At 54.4% G+C, this 25,238-nt stretch overlaps 1 protein-coding gene across 1 annotated transcript in view; it reads right to left on the reverse strand.

The window, feature by feature from the left end:
• Positions 1-1,729: 1,729 nt before the first annotated feature.
• The window catches only part of Timp2 (TIMP metallopeptidase inhibitor 2), a 44,414-nt gene continuing 20,905 nt past the window's right edge, over positions 1,730-25,238 (reverse strand). The window contains exons 2-5 of the mRNA XM_042667143.1: positions 12,054-12,154; positions 9,561-9,669; positions 5,668-5,792; positions 1,730-4,570 (exon numbers count right to left, since the gene is read on the reverse strand). Coding sequence (XP_042523077.1) covers positions 4,373-4,570; positions 5,668-5,792; positions 9,561-9,669; positions 12,054-12,154 — 533 coding nt within the window. The 3' untranslated portion in view covers positions 1,730-4,372. The remainder of the gene's footprint in view (positions 4,571-5,667; positions 5,793-9,560; positions 9,670-12,053; positions 12,155-25,238) is intronic.

Below are 25,238 nucleotides of genomic sequence, written 5' to 3' on the forward strand. Positions count from 1 at the left end.
GAGGCCTGACAGGGCAGTGCACTACTGTGGTCCCATCACTCCAGAATCTGAGGAAGGAAAACCTCAAGTTCAAAGCCAGCCTGGGCTACATGGCTAGACCTCATCTCAAACAAAACACTCTAACCAAAATTAACTGTATTTGAACATACCTTGAGAAAAAGGTATGTTAACAGTAATACTGTCACCCAGAAGTTGCTTGGTTGGCTGCTAAGCCTGGAAGATTGAGGTAAAATGGACTCAGCCTTTCCTTCAATTTCATTGCCTTCATGAATGGCAGAAGATGTGTGGTAATCTCTGGATAGATCTTTTATTGCAGTTCTAATTGTAGATTACTCCCTTTTTCGACTTCTACATCAGTTGTGGCCCTTGGTCCCTAAGAGTTTGTTCATGCTAAGCCTCCCCAGCCCTGACAGTTTACAGTTAGTAGAAACTTCAAGATCCAACCCCTAGTCTTGCCACAGCTAGTGCATAACAGCCCTGTGATGGGCATCTCTGTGGTCCTGGGTTGCCAGATTCCAGAGAGAAACCCTCATCAGAGGTGCATACCTGTGTCATCTTCCCAATCCATGTCCACGGATCTGTTAGCATTGTTCCAGAAGCCTGGCGAAGGCAGAAGGGCCTGGCATGATCAAGGCCCTCACAGCACTGGTACCAAAATAAAGACCTCTTTCAATGGCCCAGCAGTTTTTTTCACATTTGATTTTGTTTAGTCTCAAAAGGAATCTCATTGGTGATGGTTCTCATTTGCTTGTACCAAGAGGAGTTCTGCAGGGCTAGTGGAGGCCAGGAGGGAGTGCCACATGCCAGGCTCACCCCCAGGCAAGCCCAGGAGCCCTGTGACCTGCTTCCACAAGAGTCAAACAGGAAGTAGTTTGCTGTTTTGTAATTTGCTGTAATAATTTGTACTTTTTTTCTTTTTGCTGGTCCTGGAGCTTGAACTCAGTGCCTGGGCACGGTCCCTGAGCTTCTTTTGCTCAAGGCTAGCGCGCTACCACTTGAGGCACAGCACCACTTCCGGCTTTTTCTGTTTATGTAGTGCTCAGGAATCCAACCCAGGGCTTCATGCATGCTAGGCAGGCACTCTACCACTAAGCCACCCTCCTAGCCCTGTGTTTGTTTAATATCCCTCTTGCACCATTGACTGGAAATACAATAGTAGTCAGTCATGTGGGTTTCCCTCCCCTTTCTGAGACCCATCATGACCAGCTAGGGCGTGTCCAGGCTCTGAAGAACCGCCCCAAGCTGCCAGCTGTTGGCTTGGGCTCCTAGGCTGAGGGTCCCTGCCTAGGTCCTGTAGGACTACCTTCAGCCCAAGGCCACTTGCGTCTTTCCCCAGAATTCACTGGGCTGGGATCCCTTCCCCACAAAGAACTTAAGTCACCAGGGTTTCCCCAATAGCCCAAGTTGGGTTACTTTTCTAAACCTTCTTCAGGCACCTTGGCCATGTAGCTGTGGGTTTACACCCTACCAAGTTTCTTTCCAAGAACCCTAAACTGTCAGGGGGTGGCTAGCAAGGCAGTTTTAGAACTGCCCTCTAGGGAGGCCATCTCCATTAGGGACGGTGCTGAGGGGAACTTCTAATTCTTGTTCTTCAGATGCACATTTACAGATGCGACCCTTCTGCAGGGAGGCTCACTGGAGGTGCTGGTGGTTGGGCCGGGCCTGGCACCAGCCTTTCATTCCTCAGCTAGAAGGTAGTGCATGACAAGCAGTCACACAAGAGCCCGGCTTCTCATTGATAATATTGTTTATTGTCGATTGACAGAGCGATCACTCAAAAATGATACAAAGCATGAGCGACAAGCGCAGTGTGCTTGTTGACTCTAAACAACTCTCACGTGTTCCCAGCACGGGGTGGGGGGGCCTCAGACTTCATATTCCAGCATGAATACATTGTTCTCCCCCTATCCACCAACAACAGAAAAAATCCGAACAAAAAACAAAATCAACAAAGCTTTAAATTATAGCAGTAAGCTCACAGATATTTCTTAATACTTATCAAGCAAAGATTTGGAAACAACTACAATGTAAACTTCATTTTAAATATTTTGAGTTGCTTGCATGATAAAAATAGAGGAGGAGGAGTGCTCAGAACGTATAAATTAAACAATGCCAAATGGAGACTGCTTCTTAGACTATATATTACAATTGTTGGCTGTGAAGGTATGGCGTGGCCAGCCTGGGCTGCTGCAGGCGTGGTGTCCTGATCTGTGGTTGCCTGTTTGCTTTCCACTCAGCATGGTTCTAAAACCAAGGTGCATGGATCAAATAGGAAGGCCATGTTTATGAACCAGCTGACTTTGTAATACTCTGAACCAGAGAACAAAAGATGGGAAGATACAAGCAAATGCTCAAAGAAGTGAAGGAAAAGATCGGAAGGGGCCCGCTGTCACAGGCCAGGGACCACACCACGCCTTCCACTGTGGGTCAAATGCTTCCACGATGCAGAGACCCTGTTTAAAAAGTGCAAGTCTAACACCTACCAAAGGTAATTCAAAAATAAAACAGCACAGGAATGATTACAGCGATGTCAAAAACAAAAAACAAAAACAACGAAACATCGAGGAAGTCAGCAGAAACAGGAGCAATTGTTACATGTGATCACCATATGGGAAGCAAACGGGGTGGGGTGTTCTATGGACCGGAGGGTCGGTGTGGTCTATATACTGAAATCACATGGACTGATCCATTATGACATCTTACCAACTCTAGGTCTCTGTACAGCATGAAAACTCCCTGGGGGTGGGGGTGGGCAGGGTTAGGGCCTGATTCCTGGATTTTCTCCCAGTCTCCTATGAGGGGAAGTCATCAGTTTCTATGCTGACCAGGTCCCGTGGTGCGGGGGGCTGTGCACCGCCCGGGGGGAGTCAGGAGTCTTATGGTGAGTTGCTTTGGGCAGGGTGGGGGGTGATCTGGAGATGGGGGTCGTTGCAAGGATTCTGCAGAAGGACCACTCCAAGCCTGTCCTCATCACTGCCGCGGCACCTGGACATCAGCGCCATGCGCGTGGGGGGCCTTGAAACAGTTTGTCTTTTCAACCCCAGTCAGAGGTAAAAAGAGATGATCGGAATTGTAATTGAGCAACCTCTCATGGTATTGGCATCAAAAGACCATCTTTAGGGGAGCTGTGGGTCCCCTGTTACCCGGAAGGTGTCTTTAAAAAAAAAAAAGTGGGTCATCACTGTGGCGATAGGAAATGGACATAGCCTGTTCTAACCTGCAACTCAGATCCTTACGCCTTCGGAAAATTCACCCTTAGAAACATGAGATGTCTTTTGAAACAGGCCACAGAATGCCGGGGGCTCAGAGAGAAGGCCCAGGGCCGACAGGGAGGCCTCCCCATCCTGCCTGGGCAGGCCTTACTACACTCCACTAAGACACTGGCAGAAAGCCACTCACAGAATAGTGACCATAAGGCTTAGAGGGAGGTGTCACTAAGCCTCTGGGGGCAGCGTCCACACACATGGGGGGGAGGGGGGGAGGAGGGGAAGAGGGGGATGGCTGCACACCACCAGGGGATAGCAGAGCCACGTGGCTCAATCCAGCCACTTGACGCCAGCTGGAAGCGGGGTGTGAGTGACTTGAGCTGCTTAGGCGTGAGCTACAAGGACAGCCAGCCCCTCGCCCGCCCCAGGGCCAGCCCTCAGCGTGGAGGCTATAGTTCCCCTCTAGGAGCTGTGACTCATGGGAGGAATGGGTCGAAAATGACTTGGCTGAAGGGGAAACCTGGTTCTCAAAGCCTCTAGTCTCCACCAGGCCTGAGGGAGGCTCCACCGGAGCCCTGCAGATGCACAGGTCTTGGCGGGTTCGGGGGGTGGGGGGCACTTCCAGGGTCACTCCCAGCTTGAGGGGGTCACGGATGCTGGGAGCCTGTGACGGGCGCGAAGGAGATGGAATGCACTTACAAGGGCCTGGGACTGTCACCCTAGGCCAAAGGGTTGGCCGCCGCCGCAGAAAGCAAGGGCCACGCCCCTCTCGGGAGGAGCAGGACCTGGTAGGCCTGCTACACAGTCTTGCAACGACCCTCAAACATTTCTGCAAAAATGCACATTTCCAGGCTTGGGGGACCCCCAAATGCTGCCTGCTTGGCATCTGGGAAAGCTGAACCCAAGGATAGAAGGCTGAGACACATGGTGCCCAGGTTGGCGGATGGAGGCGGTGTAGGAGGGACCTGTCCCCCCGCCCCCCAGACCCACAGCCATGTTTAGAGGAAAGGAGGGGTTGGGCAGAACCTCACTTGTGTGGGACCTACTCGGAAGATGATTTTTTTACTCATGCTGGTTGCAGGACGGGATGTCAGAGCTGGACCAGTCGAAACCCTTGGAGGCTTTTCAATCGGCCACAGGGGGGAGGGGGGGTGCTGTTGGCCCAATTATGGGTCCTCAATGTCAAGAAACTCCTGCTTGGGAGGCGCCGCCCCGCGGTACCACGCGCATGACCCATCGCTTCTCTTGATGCAGGCGAAGAACTTGGCCTGAAGCCCATTGATGTTCTTCTCTGTGACCCAGTCCATCCAGAGGCATTCATCCGGAGAGGAGATGTAGCAGGGGATCATGGGACAGCGTGTGATCTGGGGAGGGGACATACAGGCGGATTTAGTTGAGGACCAAGGAACAGGCAAGGGCCAAGGCTACTCCGGGGGCATCTCCAGAACCCAGCTGGGCCAGCCCAGGGCTTTTGGCCTTGCTGGCTCTATACGGTAGCAGGCAGTCTGCTCAAGGAGCTGGTGGTGGGAGAAGGCAGAAAGCCTAGGTGTCTACCTGGCTGGGGCTCTCTGCTTTCGGACATCTGGTCTACCTGCTCTACGAGTTAAGAAGGCATGACAGCAGCTACCCTAGCATTTCCTTGAGACAGAGGTGAGCTGAGTGAACTGCCAGGATTCTGCTTTCAAGCGTGAGCTCCAAGGTAATGAGCAAAGCATCCGCTTTAATGACGAAGCACAGCTAAGGCAGGCGTAACTACACAGCCAGGCCTTGGAATTCACGCCTCCCAGGAGCTAAGAGATGGGCAGGTGCTGGGCAAAAGGGAAGGAGACTTCCCAAATAGCTTCCCGTCATGCAGGACAGCTCCTGCTGGCAACTCCGGGTCCCACACTCACTCCTGGTGACATGTGTGTTACCAGCCACCCAGCGGTGCTTCCTCCCTTGTGGATGGGCGGGGTAGGGCAGTGCCCTGGAGGGGATCTCACCCTCCCTGGCCACACTGAGTGCTGAACCACCCCAGCTCTGCTCAGCTCAGTCACCGGGCAGACTGCAGGAAGGGAGGCAGGCACACCCGCTGTTCCCAACACACAGGGCTCAGGTGTGGAAACGTCTGGAATGTTGGTAGTATAATGCCTAGGGTGCCCTCTCACAAGGCACACAAATGTTTCCACTTGCGCATTTGTAGGGGGAAAAAACAACCAAGGGGGTCCATGTGCTTCCTTCAGACTTTCTTTTCCCGGAAAGGCTTTTCTTCCTAGTTGTGTGACACCTTCCAAATGTCCCTGGTCACAGATGCCACTCGAAGCTCTCAAGGCTGTAGCTGGGGAGCTAGAGGAGGTCCCGGGGAAGCCACACCTTCCCAGAGTGGAGGCCTAAATCGCACTCTAGTGAACGGAGGGGCTTTGGAAGCCAACGGTCCCAAAGCCCAGCTGTCCGCCCAAGTCCTGATGAACTGGGTGCTCACCTTGCACTCGCAGCCCATCTGGTACCTGTGGTTCAGGCTCTTCTTCTGGGTGGTACTCAGGGTGTCCCAGGGCACGATGAAGTCACACAGGGTGATGTGCATCTTGCCATCCCCCTCAGCCTTTCCTGTGGATGGAGGGGAATCTCTTAGCTCAGGGTCAGGTTGAGTTTTCCTCCCACCCTCCTCCACCTTTGGGCACATCTAAGGGCTACTGAGACTGATTCCAATATTACCTGTGACTGTTTATTCTGAGTCTTAAAATAATGCATATTTGCTGGGAGTGGGGGCACATGTCTGTAATCCTGGCGGTCAGGCGACTGAAGAAGGAGTATCGCAAGTCTAAGGCCAGGCGCATGGGCTACACAGGGAGACCTGTCTCAAAAACCCACGCATACGTGTGTGTGTATAGATATGCATGTATCTATACACACATGCACATGTGTATATGGTACATACAAGGTAGATTTATGTATGCATATATGTATATGTGTATATGTATATCATGTTTGTTGTAGAAACAACAAAAGAAAACCATGTGGCATATAGATCGTGTCATTTCCTGAGTTGTTTTTCTGTGTGTGTACCAGTACAGGGGCTTGAACTCAGTGTTTCTGCACTCTCGCTTGGCTTGCTTGCTCATGGCTGCTGCTCTACCACTTGAGCCATACCTCCAGTCTTGCATTTTGCTGGCTAGTTGGAAATAAGAGGAACTTTTCTCTCTGGGCTGGCTTGAACTGCAATCCTCAGGTCTCAGCCTCCTGAGAGGCTAAGATTACAGATGTGAGCCACTGACACCTGGCTTGTTTCTGCTTTATTTTACACTGAGTATTTATTCCAGTGGGCACCATTCCTCACTGGACGGTGAATGTGCATTTTTCTCGTTGAGGAAAGCACGTACTTGGAACTCTGAAACATTAAGGGCCTGCCCTCCATGCCCCTCCCGGGGCGCTGGGCGCTGCTGTCCCTATCTGTGGCTCAAGCTCCCAACTCTGCTCCTGCTGCTGATGTCATATCCACACCGAGCAGGAGGAAAAGAAGAGGAAGCGCACATTCCGGTGAATGGCGGCTGCCGGGTGATTTAAAAGCTCGCTCCCCCCAGCTGTGAGAGACCTCAGAGACGCATGGGCGAGCCCCATCCGCCCGCCCCAGCCTGGCGTGTGCCCTCAGCACAGGCTGCACAGAATCCACTAACAGAACTGTACCTCAGTGAAGCAACTGCTCCTCCATCACGAGTAAAAGACACTTGGACCCACGGGGGTCCCGTGGGGGAAGTGTGGATGGGTTTGGAGTGGGCACTATGACACACACGCTGCTGGGTGCACTGTCCCCGTGCAAACGCTGTGGCTTCATATTCTCCTCAATTCATCCTTGGATCAGTTAGATTTGTAAGACATTGCAGGTGAGGAGAGAATCAGAAGTGCTATTACTGTGGCATTTATTCTGAATTAGACAAATTGTATTTGGGTGACCTTCAACACTTGGAAAATAAATGTTTGGCACACACATGCGTGCATTCGTGCGCACGTGTGTGTGTGTGCACTGATACTAGGACTTGAACTCAGGACCAAGCACCGTCCTTTAGCTATTTGGCTCAAAGGTAGCACTCTATCATTTGAGCCATGCCTCTACTTCTGGCTTTCTGCTTATTAATTGGAGATGAGAGTCTCACACTTGTCTGCCTGGGCTGGCTTTGAACTATAGTACTCAGTCCTCCACCTCCTAAGTAGCTAGGATCACAGGTGTGAACCACCAGCGCCCAGTCGATACTTAGCCTTTAATTCTCTGGACATTTTTGGTGGGATCAGAGTAGAGAAGAAAGACACAAAACAGAAAGGTAGTGATTCTTTTCAGTATGCCCGTGTCTTCTGGAACTCCCTACCTGTTCACATAGACTGCAGCCTATTTCCTGCCCAGCCTGCTGGTCCCCATGATCACTGTCAGTCTGGCGCCGGTGACTTCTACTCACACCACTTAACTAGCATTCGTAACCCACTTTGTGCTGTCATTGCCATTCTTGTACCTTGGCTCCTTAACCAGACCTTACATATAAAGAGCAAGGGCTCTGTTATAACATGTTTATATATAGCATATATATATAGCACCTTGCACATAATAATTACTCAATAAAAGCTAACCAGTGATGAGTGTGCTTGCTCTAACAATTTTCTTCCTATTCTTCCTCTTTCTGCAGCTCCCCTTTGGGTCTTTGCCACCAAGTTAAGCTTCCCCAGAAAGCTGGCAAAGGCAACCCGTGGGGATGGAAGGCAGATGGAAACTTTTCCATGGCCCTGGCTCCCGGATGTTGTGTGTGGCACAAGCGTGCTGCAGGAGGACCCCCTGTAGTACACTTAAGACTTGGGCGCATCACATGACATGCCCATCTGTCCCAACAGTCTACTGATGTCTGTCTCAAAAGAAAAAGGAAATGAAGCAAAGCACGAGAGTCTTGGATACAGGAAAACAGGAATTAATTAAAATGTGTAACTAAGGGTAGCATGTTTACTCTTCCTTTCAGAGAGGAAGATGGCAGAAGGAAATTACAGGGCCAAATCTGTGAGCCTTCAGTGTGATCCTCTGGTGCCCCACTGGATATACGAAGCTGAGCCACTGGCCTAAGAGGATGTGGTCTACCTCGGGCCGCGCGGTCACTCGTGGGGCTGCAGCCAGAGCTGGCTGAGCGGTTTGCCGGGCCCCGTCATGTCTCACTAACCCAGGCTAGAAGGCCCCTCCTGACTCCAAAGAACCGCAATAGGTCCAGGCCTGATTCAGGAAACCTGCCAGGAAAGTCCAACCAAGTGATGATGGGTCCTGGTTCCCAGGAGAGCCTCACCCCTGCTCCCCAGCCCTCATGATGAAACAATGCCCTCATTGACCTCACCCCTGCCTGCCCCCCCAGGATGAGACAATGCACCCTCTCATTGACCTCACCCCTGCCTGCCCACCCCCACATGAGACAATGCACCCTCATTGACCTCACCCCTGCTCCCCCAGAATGAGACAATGCGCCCTCTCACTGGCCTCACCCCTGCTCCCACCCCCAGCCATGAGACAATGCGCGCTCATTGGAAGAGCGGCTGGCCCACCAGGCAGGCGGGCTCATCGCTGAGTTATCCCCAAGAATGGTTCTCCAGGAGAGAGAACCTCGAGCAATGGAGAACACTACCAAAGCAGTTATTTCTACCTATGGAAGGGCCTCTGTCCTTGGCGGCCCTTCTACTGGTGCCAAAGCTCGCCCAAGGACACCCCTGCATGCGGCAGCCCGCTACCCATCGGGGCGTGTTAGCTCATGGACGCAGCTTTACCACTGCATGCCTGGAAGATACAGGCGGTGCTGCATGGTGAACTGTCTTCTCACTGAGGCTGAGAGGAGTTAATGGGCCCAGGGGTGGGGCCAGCACAGGACTCCCAGGAAACCTCTGGCTGTGAAAGTGGAGGGTGGAGATCCCATAAGAGAGATACAGTAATGCCCACACAGCTATTGATATAACACGGTGCACCCCAAGTAAAGGAAACAGGAGCAATGACCCAGGGCACCTTGGGCTTCCCTCTGAACCAGGGCTCTCTCGCCTGACCTGCTTGTCTCTAGTGCTTGCCTCTAAGCCTGGGACAAACTTTTCCACCTCAGTTTTTCTTGTCTGTAAAATGGGAGCCGTGACAGCACCTTTGTAGCAGGGTACGCCTGGAAGGAGGCTCTGGACAAGATAGGCTAAGGCTGCTGCACTAGACTGAGGCTTTCTTGGGTTGGGCAGCTCTGCAGTTTGGACAAATGGCCTCTAGAGGGCAGCATGAGAAGCTGGAACCTTCGGGACGAGGGAGGAGGTGGAGAGCTGCAAATTGGTTTGTTAGAGACACTGAGTTCCGGCACCCAAAGCCCCAAGCCCCACGGGACACACCTGCAATGAGATATTCCTTCTTCCCTCCAACGTCCAGCGAGACCCCGCACACGGCTGAGGATGGGGCCGTGTAGATAAACTCTATGTCTTTCTCAGGTCCTTTGAACATCTGTAAAGGAAAGGGGGGTGTCAGCAGCGATGGGATTCTGTCCCCGGGGCATCTTGGTGCTGATCTCCCAGGGGACGCACAAGCGCCAGCCAGGCAGGTTAGACGGCCACTGTTCCTCCGCAGAGTCCTCACCATGCAGCATGGCAAATCTCAGCAGATGGGTGCAATACTGTTGGTGGGGGGAGGAAGGGGGAGGTTCTCAGACAACACGAGTCCCCCCCATGTCCAGGTGGTCATTTCAGAGGGGCTTGTGTAAGTCCTCATCGTGGAGGGCCATGACATTTGCATGTTAGAGAGAGAGAAACGTGTGTGTGACACGCGCACACATACCTGCATGTGTGCTGGGCACTGAACCCAGGGCCGTAAGCCCCTAAGCAACACCCTCAGCTATTTCCAAGATTTTTTTTTCTAACCATGTATCATATGAGCCTGGGTTGGCCTTGAACTCCCGATTCTTCTATCTCAGCCTCTGCAGGGCTGAGATACCCTGCTGACACAGTGCTTTGGCAGGAATCCTCAGAATTCCCTCAGAACTGGAATCTAACCCCAAGGTGCGGAATGTGAGCTCCACCCCTGGCATGGGGCCGGAGGGGGAGGGGAAGAGAGGGCAGATCCCAAGGACAAGAAGGTTTGTTTTTCAACATCTGGTTTATTTACAGCTATGTAGGAAGGCACCCATGCGCAGGTGAAGACAGGTGTCCATCAGCACCCTGGGGTGGGGTGGGGTAGGGACTATGTGTCCTGTTTTCTTTTTTTTTTCTTTCTTTCTTTTTTTGTTTTTTTGGTCGGTCATGGGGCCTGAAAGCTGTGCGTGGGCGCTGTCCCTCAGCTCTTCAGCTGAAGGCTAGCGCTCTACCACTTGAGTGTCAGCCCCACTTCTGGCTTTTTCTGCTTATGTGGTGCTGAGGAATCGAACCCAGGGCCTCATGCATGTGAGGCAAGCACTCTACCACTGAGCCACCTTCCCAGCCCCTATGTGTCCTGTTTTCTTTGAGAGTTTTTTGTTGTTGTTGTTTTTGTGTTTTTTTTCTTTTTTTTTTTTTTTTGTCGGTCGTGGGGCTTGAACTCTGGGCACTGTCCTTCAGCTCTTCAGCTCAAGGCTAGCACTCTACCACTTGAGCCACAGCGCCACTTCCGATTTTCTGGTGGTTCATCAGAGATAAGAATCTAACGGACTTTTCCTGCCCAGGCTGGCTTTGAACCGTGATCCTCAGATCTCAGCCTCCTGAGCAGCTATGATGACAGGCTTGAGCCAGGGGTGCCCAGCTCCTTTGAGAGTTTTGATAGGCAAACCCAACAGAAAGGAGCCAGGACAAATTTGCAAGTCCCCGAAAATTTGCAACCTCAGCATGCCTCACTGCAAGACCTCAGGGGTAGCAGCAGCTGTGGTCCAACAGACACAGGCCAGGAGACAGGACCCCCCACAGGACACCCCCTTAAAGCCCAGCCATCATGTCTGCACCGTCTGTGGCCTTCTGATACCAGGAATTTATTTTCTAGAGACTTGGGGGTTTTAGTAGGGTAACAAAATGCAACAGAGAGGGCTACAACCACTACCATGTTGCAAAGTTGTCTCTCTCTGCCAGTAGCTAGAACTTTCTTCTCTCTAAAACACCTAGTAAATGCTAATCAAAGTAGCGTCGAGCCTTATGCCGTTGGGTCTTGTCCTCACATGCTCTCTCTCTCTCTCTCTCTCAGACATAGATTTTTCCCCCCCTGCATGTTCCTGGACATGAATAATTCTCTGAAAAAGTAACACAATCTTGGGCCTGCAGCAGCTCCAACTCAGGCCATGTCTCATGGGTAAGGCACCTTCTCAGTAAGCAGCCCGCACGCAGCCCACAGCCCGCTGTGCCACAGCCCACCAGCGCGCATCTCCTAAGGAAGCTATCCCTGACCACGCCTACCCAGATCACACCTCCTCCCAGCCGGCCGTTGTCCCGCATCTGGGAGGCCAAGGCAGGAGTCTGATACAGTGAACTGTCTCAAGCAACAACAACAACAAAGACTTCTCCCCATGCCTCCTCCTCTTGGTTGAGAGCACGCCAGGCCAGGCAGGGCTGGGCATGGTGGCTGGGCACACTGGGCATCTTCTCTCACATCAGCCCCACCACAGCTCGGCCATAGAGAGGCTCACAGGACACCCCAGGGACGCGATGTGGCCTAGGTGACTGAGGCAGAGGCTTGTGCCTCTGATTTGTCACCCATCAGAACAAAAGGAACGTATTTCTAAAATAACAGAAAATCCTCAGGAACTCTATTTCTGCCCAGCTTTACAGGCTCTTCTGGATGACAGACCGGACATAGTTGCTTTTGATGGCACTGTGGACACCCCTCTTCCCTCCCCCCGCCCTGTCCCCTGGGATCCCGCAGCAATGCGTCACCTTTATCTGCTTGATCTCATACTGGATCCTCTTGATGGGGTTGCCGTAGATGTCATTCCCGGAGTCCACTTCCTTCTCGCTGACCGCTTTGGCCCTGATCACTGCAAAACACAGAGGTACCAGGATGCTGAGACATCTTGTAGACTCTGCCCAGTGGGCAAGGCACCCCGGCCTGTGGGAGGTAAAATGTAGAGAGCCCATCCCCTCCAAATGTGCCCAGTGGCCCCAGGCTAGCATAAGAGACCCCTCTCACCACTCAAATGCTTTGTGTGTGTGTGTGTACATGTGCCAGTCCTGGGTCTTGAACTTGGGGCCTAGGTGCTATCCCTGAGCTATTTTGCTCACATTTACTACTCTACCACTTGAGCCACAGCTCCACTTTCAGCTTTCTGGTGGTTCTTTGGAGATAAGAGTCTCATGGACTTTGCCACCCGGGCTGGCTTCAAACAGCGATCCTCAGATCTCAGCCTCCTGAGTAGCTAGGATGACAGGTGTGAGCTGCCCACACCCAGCTAAAGGCTTCTTCTTATCCTGGGATTCCTCAGCGAGAATCCTTTGCTGCTCAGCACCCCAACCAGAAGCAGCTCAGAGTCCCCCGCCCCTGTGGGGACAGCCACAGATCTGAGCAAGGCTCTTCTGTTTGAACGAGTGGGGCTCTTCCTCATTTGCTCTGACGCACATTTATTGGTGGCCGGTGAAGCAGGGATACAAATGGCCTGCCCTGCAGTCCTGCTCCAAGTCTATCCAGCTGCCGTCCTCTCTGCCCTCAAAGTTTTCCTGAATGAGGGCGTGCAGCTCAGTGGGGCAGAGCTTGTGTGAGGCTAGGGGGCCCGTGATCAGAACGCACACACACACACACACACACACACACACACACACACACACACACACACACACAGAGCTTGTGTGCTAGGGAGCCTGTGATCAACACACACACACACACACACACACACAGAGCTTGTGTGCTAGGGAGCCTGTGATCAACACACACACAGACACACACACACAGACACAGACACACAGACACACAGACACACACACACACGTTTCCCCAGAAAAGGCTGTATGGAGGAACAAACATGGTAGGAGGGGTGCTATGGGGTGGGCAGTGAATGTCATAATCAGGGAACCCACTGGGTTTGGGGAGGGTGGCTGGCAGACATAAGGGTCCGAGGCTGAGGAATGGAAGGCCAGGATCTCGTTGTGTGTCCTCACTCCGGGGGTTCACAGCCGGTGGCACATTCAGTCTCAATCCATGGCGTTCAAAGCTCTGCCCGGTGACCAGAAGTCACGTGTGGCTTTGGGGATCCGCCCAAGGCTTAGCTCTCATCACTTTCTCCCAGAGTGTGCTTGTCAGATACTCTGCCGTGCCGGATTCAGGACCCCATCCTGCCCAAGTCTGGTCACCGGGGCAGTGCATGCACGTTTGGGGGTATCATTACTTTTCTATAAGTTGTACCAGAACATCCTAAGTTCTTTTAATCTGTACCATTCCTTCAAATAAAGAAATTTGGTACCAAACAAACAAACAAACCAGCTCTGCCCTCCAAAGGCAGCGGGACAGGGTCACGTGAGGTGAGTGTTCCGCCACCAGCCACTCATCTCAACAGAGACAAGAGGAGGAGTCACGCTCAGAGAACGTCTCCTCCCAGGGTTCAGCTCCAGTTTCTTGGAAACTCCTGGCCCGGGCCGTCTTTTCCCACCGCAGCACGTGGGAGCTAGCCACATCTGCCTGGAGCCCTCACACCCCCGCTCCCCCCACCACAGCCCACGGCCCCACCCAGGCCCCAACCCCCATTCGCATTTCTTCTATGCTAAGTCCAGCCAAGGCCACAGCTCCCTGCGTCCCAGGCTGAGCTGTAGCTGGGAAAGCCACTGGACAGCCCACCCCAGAACGGAGCGCTCTGCCTTTGTTCCTATGAAAAGCCTTCGCCTAAAATCCAAGACCCTTTGCCACCTGGCATCAGCCAGCTGCCTGGGCTGCTGTCGGCCAGCAAGTTCCCTCCCAGCTCTTGCTGTCCCCTCATTTTATACACACAGAAATGTGTGTATATGCAGAAAATGATCTGCAATAGCCAGACGGCCATCTTTTCTCCCACGCAGTGGGGTTCGAGCGCCGAGGCTTTATAGAAGCCCCAAGGCCCACACCCATCTGTGTCTGTATATGAAAGAGGGGTTTCACGAATGGTATCTGACCTCCAGACAGCTTTTCCTGGACTTCACACTTAAGAACCATGTCTATACCTAAGGCTCGGCTTGGAGAGGTGGGGAGGGGCTTGCAGCGCTGGGCACAGCCCTCATGCAAACAGCATGGTGGGCAGAAGAGAGCAAACCCCATTCCCAGCCTTGCAGGTGAGGGATCTGGAAGCAGTGTCCAGCTGCTTGGGTACCCAGAGACCTGGTCTCAGCCCTGGCCAGCAACCCAAACAGACTCTCAGGGCCTGGAACGGAGCGGCTCCCTTGTTCAGCGTTGAGGCTACAGATTACAGTTTCCTTTTTCAAATGGTCAGAAAAGAAGAAACACAGCCAAAGTCCCAGGATACACTTGTGGGGTTAATAAGACTAGAAACAGAGGCCAGCAGCTCACAAGGAAGCAGCCAAAGTCCCAGGATACACTTGTGGGGTTAATAAGACTAGAAACAGAGGCCAGCAGAGGAAGCAGGGAGGGGGGTGGGGGGGAGGGGGGGAGATGGGAGGAGGGAGGGAGAGAAGGGCTGCCTCCATCTGTCCGTGGGGACCCAGAACACAGATTCTTTGGAGTTTCTATGAATTCTGGATGGAACCGTCTCCCCTTCTTTGCAAAATGGGGACTGAGAGAGACGAAGAACTGGTCCTCTGAAAACTTTCCCCAAAGCCTGGCCTCCTGGGGCGGGGGTGGGGGTGGGGAGAGAATGACTGGGGCCCTGGCACTGGGGGGCCGTGCACCTGCAGAGGAACAGCAGCTAGAAAAGGGGTTCAGGGTGGATGTTGCCCGTAGAGGCTTTGGCACCAGCCCTGGGCTGGGAGGAACCTCCAACCCAGACAGTACACAGTCAGATGGATGGGAAGATGGAGCGGCACGGTTTCCATGACAGGGGAGGGTAGGGAAGGAGGCAGAGAAGAAAGGAGGCTGCTTTACAGGAAGGCCGGCCTCCCCCAAGTCCCAGGCCACCTGCAGACCAGAGCTGGGGAACTACAAGACCCCAAGGCTCGGGAAGAAGTAAAACTGAGGCATGGTCGGGATGCCTGTTGTGTGCCGGGCGGGGCCGAAGCACTGACCATGCCCCCTGGCCAGAGTGGGCTGCTCGGTCCCACCCAAGGAGCTGGAGGTGAGTGGGAGGGAGGCTTTGTAAAAATGTCTGCTGGCTCCGTGCCCCCACACCATCCCCACCCCAGTGGCTCCGATTCTGCTTTTCCTTCTTTCCCTTCTGCTATTAACACAACATCTGGGTTTGAGATCAAGGGTGATACACTGGCTACTGGAATGCACAACCGTCAACTTAATTGAAAGCACACGCAACCGCAGGGCCCTCCCCCAGCCCCGGGCTGAGGACAGCGCATGGCGTCACTTCCCCTCACGAGGAGCCTGCACAAACAGCCCCAGTGCACCCGGCCAGAACGCGCATGGAAAAGAATGGCTGGCCGGGTGGAAAGTCCAGGTTGTGGAATGTGATGCGGAGGGGATGGGCTGTGGCCAAGCTCCCATCACAACGGCCCAGCGAGGACTAGCAGGGGGCTGGGCCGGCCCATGGCATCCTCACAGGGAGTGGATGGGACTTGCTGGAAACCTAGGGTGCCACCAGCTCATGCCATGGCCCAGGGCGGCTGGCGAATGCCATGCTCACCCAACTCCACCCATGATGGGGCTTGGCCAAGATGGCAGAGCGCCAGTGTCCTGGGCCTTCCTCCTGTATTCTCCTTCCTGTCTACTCCCTTGGCCACCAACACAGAGTGCTATGTTAAGACACCCACACCCACCCAACCCTCACCCCCACACACTTACATCTTTAGGAACACTACCATGGTGCCCAGGGAAAAGAAAAACATGCTGTTCTCTGGGAAATCTCATACACACTATGTGTAAACACACACACACACACACACACCAGCAGGGCACCAGAGGCTCACTCCTGTAATCCTAGCTACTCAGGAGGCTGAGATCTGAGGATCGAGGTTCAAAGCCAGCCCAGGCAGGAAAGTCTGTGAGACTCCTATCTCCAATGAACCACCAGAAAACCGGAAGTGGTGCTGTGGCTCAAGTGGTAGAGTGCTCACCTTAAACTGAAGAGCTGAGGGACAGCACCCAGGCCCAGAGTTCAAGCCCCATGACTGACAACAACAACAAAATTCATCCCATGGGACAGCTCCCTCTTGGGTTCTCTGTCAGGGTGTGGGCTCCCCTCTGTGGAGAACAGGTGAACCTGTAGGTCCCAACACCTGACTTCTAGACCCACACCTCCCCTCCTCAGAGTACTCCCTACTCCCTCTACGACCCCGGCTGAGACCAGAGGGCAGTGGCCTTCAGACCCTCAAATCTACCTGTCTGTCTGGAAAGATGCAGACCTCTCCAGGCCTTGGCGAAGCATGGATTGATCTACATACAAAGTCAAAACACAGCCCAGGACCTTGCGGAGGCTGGTGGGCGTTGCTCAAGGTCATCGGAGGGTGCTGCCCCAGCCCACCCTGTTATGCAGGGTCCAGCTGGGATGTGGGAGAGGCACTCACAGGGACCAGCTGTACCCTGCTCAGAGCCCCAGGGGAAATGCCAGGTGGCCCCTCCCACTTAGAGGCGAGATGGGGCCCCTTCAAATGCCCCCAACACATTTACTAAGATCCTGTTGTGCAAAGCACCAGCCGGAGGGGATGGTCTGATATGGTTTAGAGTCCTGCTGCTACAGGGGCCAGCTCTGTGGGACGCCCCATTTCTAAATGGAAACGCAGCACCTGTGGGCCAGCTGCCAACGTCCGTGCTGGACCAGTCGGTCCATGCCCTGTCCCCTGGTAGAATCGCCTGCCAGCTAGTCCAGCAGAATTAAAAAGCATCACCAGGTGGCTCAGACCTGCAATCCTGGCTACTCAGGAGGCTGAGATCTGAAGATCAAGATTCGAAGCCAGCCCACGCAGGAAAGTCCCTGAGACTTTTATCTCCACCACCCAAAAGCCTAAAGTAGAGCTGTGGCTCAGTTAGTAGAGGGCTAGCTTTGAGCAGAAAAACAGCTCAGGTACAGTGCCCAGGCCCTGAGTTCAAGCCCCAGGACCAATGCCCACACTCACACACGCGTACACACAAGTAAAGCAGTGTTCTCTTCCTGGGCAAACACAACCCCCACCAACTCCTGGGGAGGATCTGACAGTCTCAACACCCACAGGTCACTCAGGGTTAGCAAAATCCAGGGCCCATCCTTCACAGTAAGCTGCAGCTGCCATTTGGGGGAGTCTCTTGGCTTCTCTAGGGGACAGCAGGACACCCAATGGTGGAGGCTGCCTTTGAATTTGGATGAATTTGCCCAAAGCTCCAGGTCTTTTGGAGGGTGCATCTGCCTGGAGGTCACGGTGAGGAGAAGGGAGCCAGCTGCTCACTCCCCACTCCCCTGCCCTACCCCTTCACCAGAGTCAGGCCTTGCCCGTGGACCGCCGCAACACGGGCTGTGTTCTTCAGGGACTCTGCCCTTGGATGGCTGTAGGATGTGAGCGGGGCCCTTGGGGGTCCTAGGAAAGACCGCAGGACAGAACACACTTCCGGTAGCAGGATGAGCGGACACTGCAGGCCGGAGTGGCAGAGATGGCCACATGCTGTGAGGAGTGGCAGATGGCGACCAGGAGGGAGGGCTGTGCGGGGCTGGGCTCACCCCATGACCAGGCCACACCCCTCCCCGCAGAACAGCTGGCATGTGGACACAGGTGTGGTCAGGCAGCTGGGAGGTGTCGGGACACCATAAACCCACAGGTGTGAACCGCTCCACCTGGCACCTTTGGCCTCAACTGTGCCCCCAGACCGTGTCCTGAGTGGACAGCTGGCGATGTCCCCTGAGCCCTCCTTGGCCCTGGCCCTCCGGGTCGGTGGTGGAAAGGACCTGGTGGAAGTCCGCTCCTTTTAGGGCAGTGAGAGGGAAAGGGGCTGTCACTGGGTAATTCAAACCAGCCCTGTGGTGGTGGGCGGAGCCAGGCTTCCCAGCTCCCAGCACCAGCTGAGACAGACCAGGCTCCCCTTCAGAGACCCACAAACTGCTCCATCCCCCAGGATCTAAACCACTGGACTTTTGGGGTGCTGGAAAGTGAACAGATAGCTCTTCCCCCCCTCCCCTGGCCAAAAAAAGCCCCACATGGTACCCAGGCCTTGTGGCCGGCTGAAAAGACACTGGGTCACTGTGGCTCAGGCCAGAGAAAGGAAGGCCTGGACCGGAACTCCTCAGAGTAGATGGGTGTGGGGAAAGTGGTGCTGAGGAGCTGGGAGGGAGACTGGGGGGTGAGCGGGAGAGCAGGGTGCCCCTAGGCCACGCCCCCCACAGGCTGGCCCTTGGGGACATGCCAGGCCTGCCCGTGGAAGACCCCCAGCCTATGGATCACTCGAGATCAGGAGCACCCGGTGGTGAGCAACTGCCCACTGGGTGCCTGTCTCCACGGAGACCGCTCTCCTATCTCCACTTCCTGCCTGTATGTACCTACATAGCTTTGGCTCCTCTTGGGGAAGGCAAGGGAAGGACATTTAGAAGAACCAGCAGGAAGTGTGGCCGTTTTCTGGGGGACAAGCCTTCCAGCTGCCTCCCTTAACCCCTCCCCACCCCCAGGACTCAGCCCTTCCCTCCTCTCTAGCCCCTGGAGGGAACTGGCTCAGGCCCCACCACCCTTCCCTTCTCCCTGTGGACCAGTGTGATCTGAGCCTTGGGCGCTCAGCCCTTTCCTTTCACGTGCTGCTGAATTGTTTGACACACACACACACACACACACACACACACACACACACACACACACACACACACACACACACACACACACACACACACACACACACACACACACACACACACACACACAGGCACACACAGGCACACGCATCCCGCTCCTGGGAGGGTTTGCCCAGAACAGTGCGGCTTTGTGGAGGGAAATGCTGCTCTGCAGTTTCTCCGCCAACAGCCCTCGCTGGAGAGCCAAGCTCAGCCCTGCAAAGCAGAGCCAGAGCTGAGCAGGGCAGGAGGCAGAGGGAGCCTGGAGGGGTGCCCGGAGAACCCCACCCGGCCTGCCCCGCAAGGCACTGCGGCCCACGGGCTGAGGACGCCCCCCCTCCCCCCGGGACTGGCGCAGAAGCAGAGGCAGCACCCCAGGGACCTCCTGGCCACGGAGGCCACGGGACCCTGGGCGGCCACCATTCCTCACGGGCTGACTCATTTTGGGGGGCGGGCTGAACCCTCGGACGCTGCAAGCCCTGGCCCAGGCAGGGGGGCCAAGGCATGTGACTGGTGGGCCGAACCTAACTTGGTGTGTGTCTCCCACATAGGGCTGAGAAGGTGGAGTGCCAGACCGCAGTCCCAGGGGAGGAGCAGTGTGAGACTCGGGGTTAGGGCTCCCACTCCTCCACCCCCCACCCTGCCTCACAAGCCCATCTCTGAAGTCCTGGTTAGCGCAGGTGCCCTGGCTGCACCCTGATCTAGATGGGGAAGGAAAGGTACAAGGACTGAAGACTGCTCCTCCTCCCCTCCTCCGCCCCCTCCCCCTCCCCCCAGACCAGCCCATGGCGTCAGGGTCAAAATCAACTGGGAGTGCACCATGCTGTCCAGGGGATGTGATGCCTGTGTCTCTCCCCCCAGCTTTTGTGAGCTACTGCAGGCCTGCCCCCGGTCTGCAGCTCCAGCTGACCCCCAAGAAACCCCAAGCCTCCTCCCTGCTGCCCTGAAAACCACTTGGGCAGGCAGGGTGCCCCCATCCATGCCCAGGGAGGACGGGAGGTCTCTCTTAGTCCCTGCACTTCAGAGGAGGAGGAGGGATGCATACAGCAGGGATGTAATACTTTGAATGTGGGTGCAGAAGCACCAAGGTGGTAGAAGGTTCTAGAACACCCAGTACTGCAAGGAGACTACCCAGAAATGCTTCAGCAGCGCTGTGCATAAACCTTTGGGGGCCCTGAGTCCTTCTGCTGGTGGGGAAGCCCCCAACATACAGAAGCTGGGCTGGGCCAGGCGGGGCAGCCCACAGGGCCCAGGCATATACTGGGCCGGACGACAAGCCGCCATCTATAACACCTGGCTCTTCAAGGAGGGTTGGAATGTCAAGCAGGTGCCAGCAGGGCCTGGGCAGGGTGCCCTCGGGCCGGTGTGATGGGAATGGGATGGGAGCCTGGCCCTGGCTCCTGGCGGAGGCGCTGGGTGTGAGGAATGGGAGACTCTGGGAGCTCCAGGCTGTCCCAGAGTACTGCCCCGCCTTCCAGACAGCTCAGGGCGGGCAGTGGGGTGGGGACTCTGGGGATGACTGGGAAGCTATCCATGCCCTCCCCCACGGAGGACCCTCTTTGGGGGAGAGAAGGGGTCCTGGGAGGCTAATTTATAACCCACACCACTGGCCAGGGCCAAGGCCAGTCTGCCTCCCTGTAGCCTTCTCCCACACAGGTAGGAAGGGGCAGGGTGTCGGGGGACAGGGTCGGGGTGGCCGTCCAGGCAGAGATGAGTCACCCGCCGCGTCTCACTGCCCATCCTCACCCCTACTTTTAGCTCCAGCGTGGCTGAGGAGGAGGCAGCTCCTCACCTAGAACACAGAGGCCACAAATACCACCTTTGTAAACGGAAACAAAAACCACCGCGCCGAGGGAGGCTGGGCCGCCTGTGCGGCTAAGCTGGCTCAGTGAGGCCTCAGTTATGGTGTGTCGGGTCCCACGGTGGCTACAGCTCTAAGCAGGAGAATCCCATAGCACCTTCCAGGCCTTTCCAGAACATGTTTCGGGTCCCCCTGAAACAAGCCCATTGTGGGGTCCCAGGGGTTGGAAGGTCTGGCTCAGGCTTCTCAGAGGCCAGCATCTCACACCTCATGAGCTAGCATCCCATACCTCGAGTCTTGCTACCCCCTCCCCCCACACCGCCATCTCTGGGGACAGCCACTGGGATGAGGTCTGGCACTTTGTATTTGTAAACAACAACAAAAAAAAATATTAGAAGAGCCAGAGTGATGTCTGGGATCTTTCCCACCGACATCCCAGCGGGGGTCAGTTCACCATCTCCAAAAACTCTTTAAACAAAAGTCGGTGCCCAGTCCCAATCCTGGAATTAAACCACAAAGGCACTTTTTGGCATCCATCCTTTCTAAGTAATTGCATTAGGGATATTAGTGCTCCTTTCAGAAACAGGCACAGAATAAAAACAGCTATGATCTTAGAAAGAATGCTAGAGAGCCACAGATGAGGATATGCTGTGGGGAAAATGACGGGGGGAGGAATGGAGTGGAGAGAGGGAGGAAAGGGGGAGGAGGAGGAAGGAAGAAAAGAGGAAATAAGATGACAAGAGGGGTGGAGGGAAAGACGGAGGGAGGGAGGGAAGAGAGATAGAAGAGAGGAGGAACGAAGTAAAAAAAAAGGGAGAGCAGGAAATGAAATCAAGAGGCTTCTTATTTGCTGTTTTTGTTTTCTCCCCCCCCCCATTTGTTCATTTATGTCTTTGGGAGGGAGTGTAAGGGGGGGCACAGAAATGGAGGGACAAAGGGTGCAGCAATGGTACTCACTGGACACTATGTTGAAAATTAACTATACAACTTGTGGTTGGGGGTGGGAGGGAAGAACTGGCAGAGTGCGAGGGAAGGGATAACATTGTCCAAAAAGAAGTGTACCAGAGCCGGGCACCGTGGCTCACGTCCATAATCCTAGCCAATCAGGAGGCCAAAATCTGAGGATCAAAGTTCAAAGCCAGCCTGGGCAGGGAAGTCTGTGAGACTCTTATCTCCAATAAACCACTCAGAAAACCAGAAGTGTACTGTGGCTCAAGTGGTAGAGTGCTCGCCTTGAGCTGAAGAGCTGAGGGACAGCACCCAGGCCCAGAGTTCAAGTCCCATGACTGACAAAAAAGAAAGAAAGAAAAGAAAAGGAAAGAAAGAAAAAGAAAGAAAGAAAGAAAGAAAGAAAGAAAGAAAGAAAGAAAGAAAGAAAGAAAGAAAGAAAGAAAGAAAGAAAGAAAGAAAGAAAGAAAGAAAGAAATGTACCAGCCAGGCACCAGTGACTTAGACCTGCCATCCTAGCTACTCAGGATGCTGAGATCTGAGGATCCAGGTTCATGGTCAGCACAGGCAGAGAAGTCTCCTTGAGATTCTTATCTCCAATTAACCACTTAAAAAACGGAAGTGAAGCTGTGGCCCTGAGCAAAAGAGCTCAGGTACAGCACCCAGGCTCTGAGTTCAAGCCCCACATCCAACTTTACCTGACTTACGTAATTGTAACCCTGGTGTACATGATCTTTTTTTTTTTTACATCATCTTTATAATAATAATTTTTAAAAAAATTTAAAGAAGGGAGAAAGTAATGGAAGAGAGGAAATGGAGGAAGGATAGAGCTGGAAAGGAGAAAGGAGGAAAGAGAGGAAGGAAAAGAAGCTAGGAGGCTCAGGAACTATTCTAGTTCCTTCTTCCCTCCCTCCCTCCCTTCTTCCCTCCTTTTGTGCTAGTACTAGGGCTTGAACTCAGTACTTCTCCCTCTTGCTTGGCTCTACCACTTAAGCCACAGCTCCACTTCTAGCTTTTTTTCTGGCTAACTGGAGATAAGAGTCTTTCTGCCCAGGCTTTCTTCAAACCAGGATCCTCAGATCTCAGCCTCCTGAGTAGCTAGGATTACAGGCGTGAGCCACAGTGCCCAGCCACGCCTTATTTCTATATCCACCCCACAGTTGTTTTTTAACAGCAAGAGTGGAGCCACGCAGTGACCACAGGCTAGCTAGAAAAGCTAAAACATTTCCTATCTGGTTCTTGGCAGAAAAAAAAAAAATTGTTGACCCCTGTCCAGGTCCTAAGTCTGCAACTGGCAGAGAGCAAAGCTAGGCGGTGTGGCGTGTCCATAGCTGCTGGGCTGCGAGGGGAAGCTGCAGGATGGGACACTGACCAAACACCGGGCCCTCTCCCCCCAACCCCCAAGGCCAGCCCCAGAGGGAGCCACCCAGCCTGGCCGGGTTGTTCCTCCTCCGTGGGTCCCGGGATATGTTGCTGGACGTGGGTCCCGGGATATGTTGCTGGACGTGCTGGCTGGGTCATCTGAAGGAGGTTTTAGTGCAGTGTGGCTGTCTCAGCCAGAGGCTGAGCAACAGATGATGTATCTTTTGAAACTGTGCCCGTTTGACCTTGGATGTCCCCCCCCCCCACCAAAGTCCAGTGCTTATTCATCTAAAACCTCTGAAGAGACGGCTTTACCTGGAATTTCCATGTGTGTCTATACACTACCTCAAAACAGACGCCGCTCGGGGAGGGGCTCAGGGAGGAGAGGCCAGCCTGGCTTCCGTAGTCTCACATGGCCTCCATTTTGGGTTTTGTTTTTGTTTTTGCACAAAGGAGCGGGGCCTGGAGTATGACGCAATGCCCTAAAACTTTCCACCACGACCCAGACAGAAAGTCAGACACAGACAGACCTTAGAGGTTCTGCGACAGTGCAGGCAAACCGTCACCAGTGAGTGTATTTGTCATGGGTGGGCCTCGACCTTAACAAGTTTTCTGAAAGTCTTGCAAGCGTTTCCTGGCTTTGTCCAGAAACTGCTTGTGTAACCTGTTTTGCTCTACAATCTGCTGCTGAAGGTCACGGATCATCTGATTTTGTCTGTCCTCCTCCAAGAGGCTGGTGCCTGAGAGGGACAGGCTTCTGAACTCGGGTCCTCGGCTAGTGGGTGAGGCCCCCGTGGAGTAGGCCTTGAGCAGGGCCAGGCGGATTTTCCTGCGTTCTCTCCGCTCCTCCTCCAGCTCAGCCTTGTAGTGGATCTCCAAGCTCATGTCTGGGTGTTCAGTCTGCCCCAAGAAGGCCGTTTTCCTTCTCTGTTCCATCTCTGCTTTCTGCTTTTGCTTCAGCGCCGCCCAGCTGGATCTGCCCTCCTCTTCCTGCAGGGGGGTGTGGGCGCGGTGCTCCCCCAGCTCGGGCTCCAGTCCCGAGTTCACCTGTCGAGAGTGTGAGCCCTCGTCACTCAGAGATAATCTGGTCCCAGGAAAGGGCGAGTGGTTCTCCTTTAACTCAGGCTTGGCCATCTGCAGGTATTTAAGGTTCTGGGCCTTGCTCAGAAACCCTCTCAACGTGTACTCTGTCGACGATGCCTCGGAAGCGTCATCCGCCTCCTCGGGCATCTCTTCTCCTCGCTGCCTCTGGGAGCCACTGTGGTTGTGGCCACTGTGGTTGCATGACTCTGGGAGACCCTGCTCTTCCTCAGGGTTCAGGTCCCCCCGGAGCCTCTGGTGAAGGTGGGAACTCAGCTGTTTCTTGAGCTTTCGGTTGGTGTTGAACAATTCCTCGAAGGCATTCTCCAGCTCCTTCTGCCACCTGCCCTTTTCGCTGCCCTTGAGTGAACAGCTAGAGGACACTTCGCTCCTTTTGTAGGCCGGGCTGCCTGTCCAAGGCTGCTCTAGGTCGCTCAGCTTGTCTTCGGGACTGTGGTCGCAGGAGCTGTGTTTCAGGCCTTGAACAGAGACAGGGGTCCCCCTCCCTCCTCGCCTTCTCTCACTCCAGGCTGTCTCTATCTCAGGTTCCTCGATTTCCTCCACAGGGGTCAAGAGCGGGCAGAGCTTGGTGAAGTCCAACACTCGGCTGGACTGGGAGTTCACGGAGCGGTGGCTGCTGCTGCTTTTGCTGGAAGGGGTCCGCTTCCCCTTGCTCTTCTCAGGGGCAGTTAGCCCCGGGGGTCTGGTGGGCCTCCGCCTTTCTGAGCCTGCTGTTTTCTTTCGAGACTTGGGGTGCCAGGTCTGCTGTCGGGACGGATCTTCCCTGCGACTCTTCCTCTCTCTCTGGGCACCTTTGGGCTTGTTTCTGGGCCTTGGGGCTTTGGTTGTCTCTCTGGAGACCAACTCCTCCAAGCCGGCCTGGCTCCCCACTGCCTGTTCTGCAACTCCCCCCAGCAGCCGGGCCAGGTAGAGCCGTTCCAGGTCTTTGATTTGTTGGAGCTGGGTCTCCTGCCACTCTGCTTTCATCTCCTCTGCCAGGCGCTGGAGCTGCCGATTCCGCCACTGCTGGGTCTCGGGTCTTCTAGGGAGAGGCTCGTCGCCTTTGTCTCT

This window comes from Dipodomys spectabilis, unplaced genomic scaffold, assembly GCF_019054845.1.
Source record: "Dipodomys spectabilis isolate Male_0828 unplaced genomic scaffold, ASM1905484v1 ptg000379l, whole genome shotgun sequence".
In the NCBI taxonomy this organism is placed as follows: Eukaryota; Metazoa; Chordata; class Mammalia; order Rodentia; family Heteromyidae; genus Dipodomys; species Dipodomys spectabilis.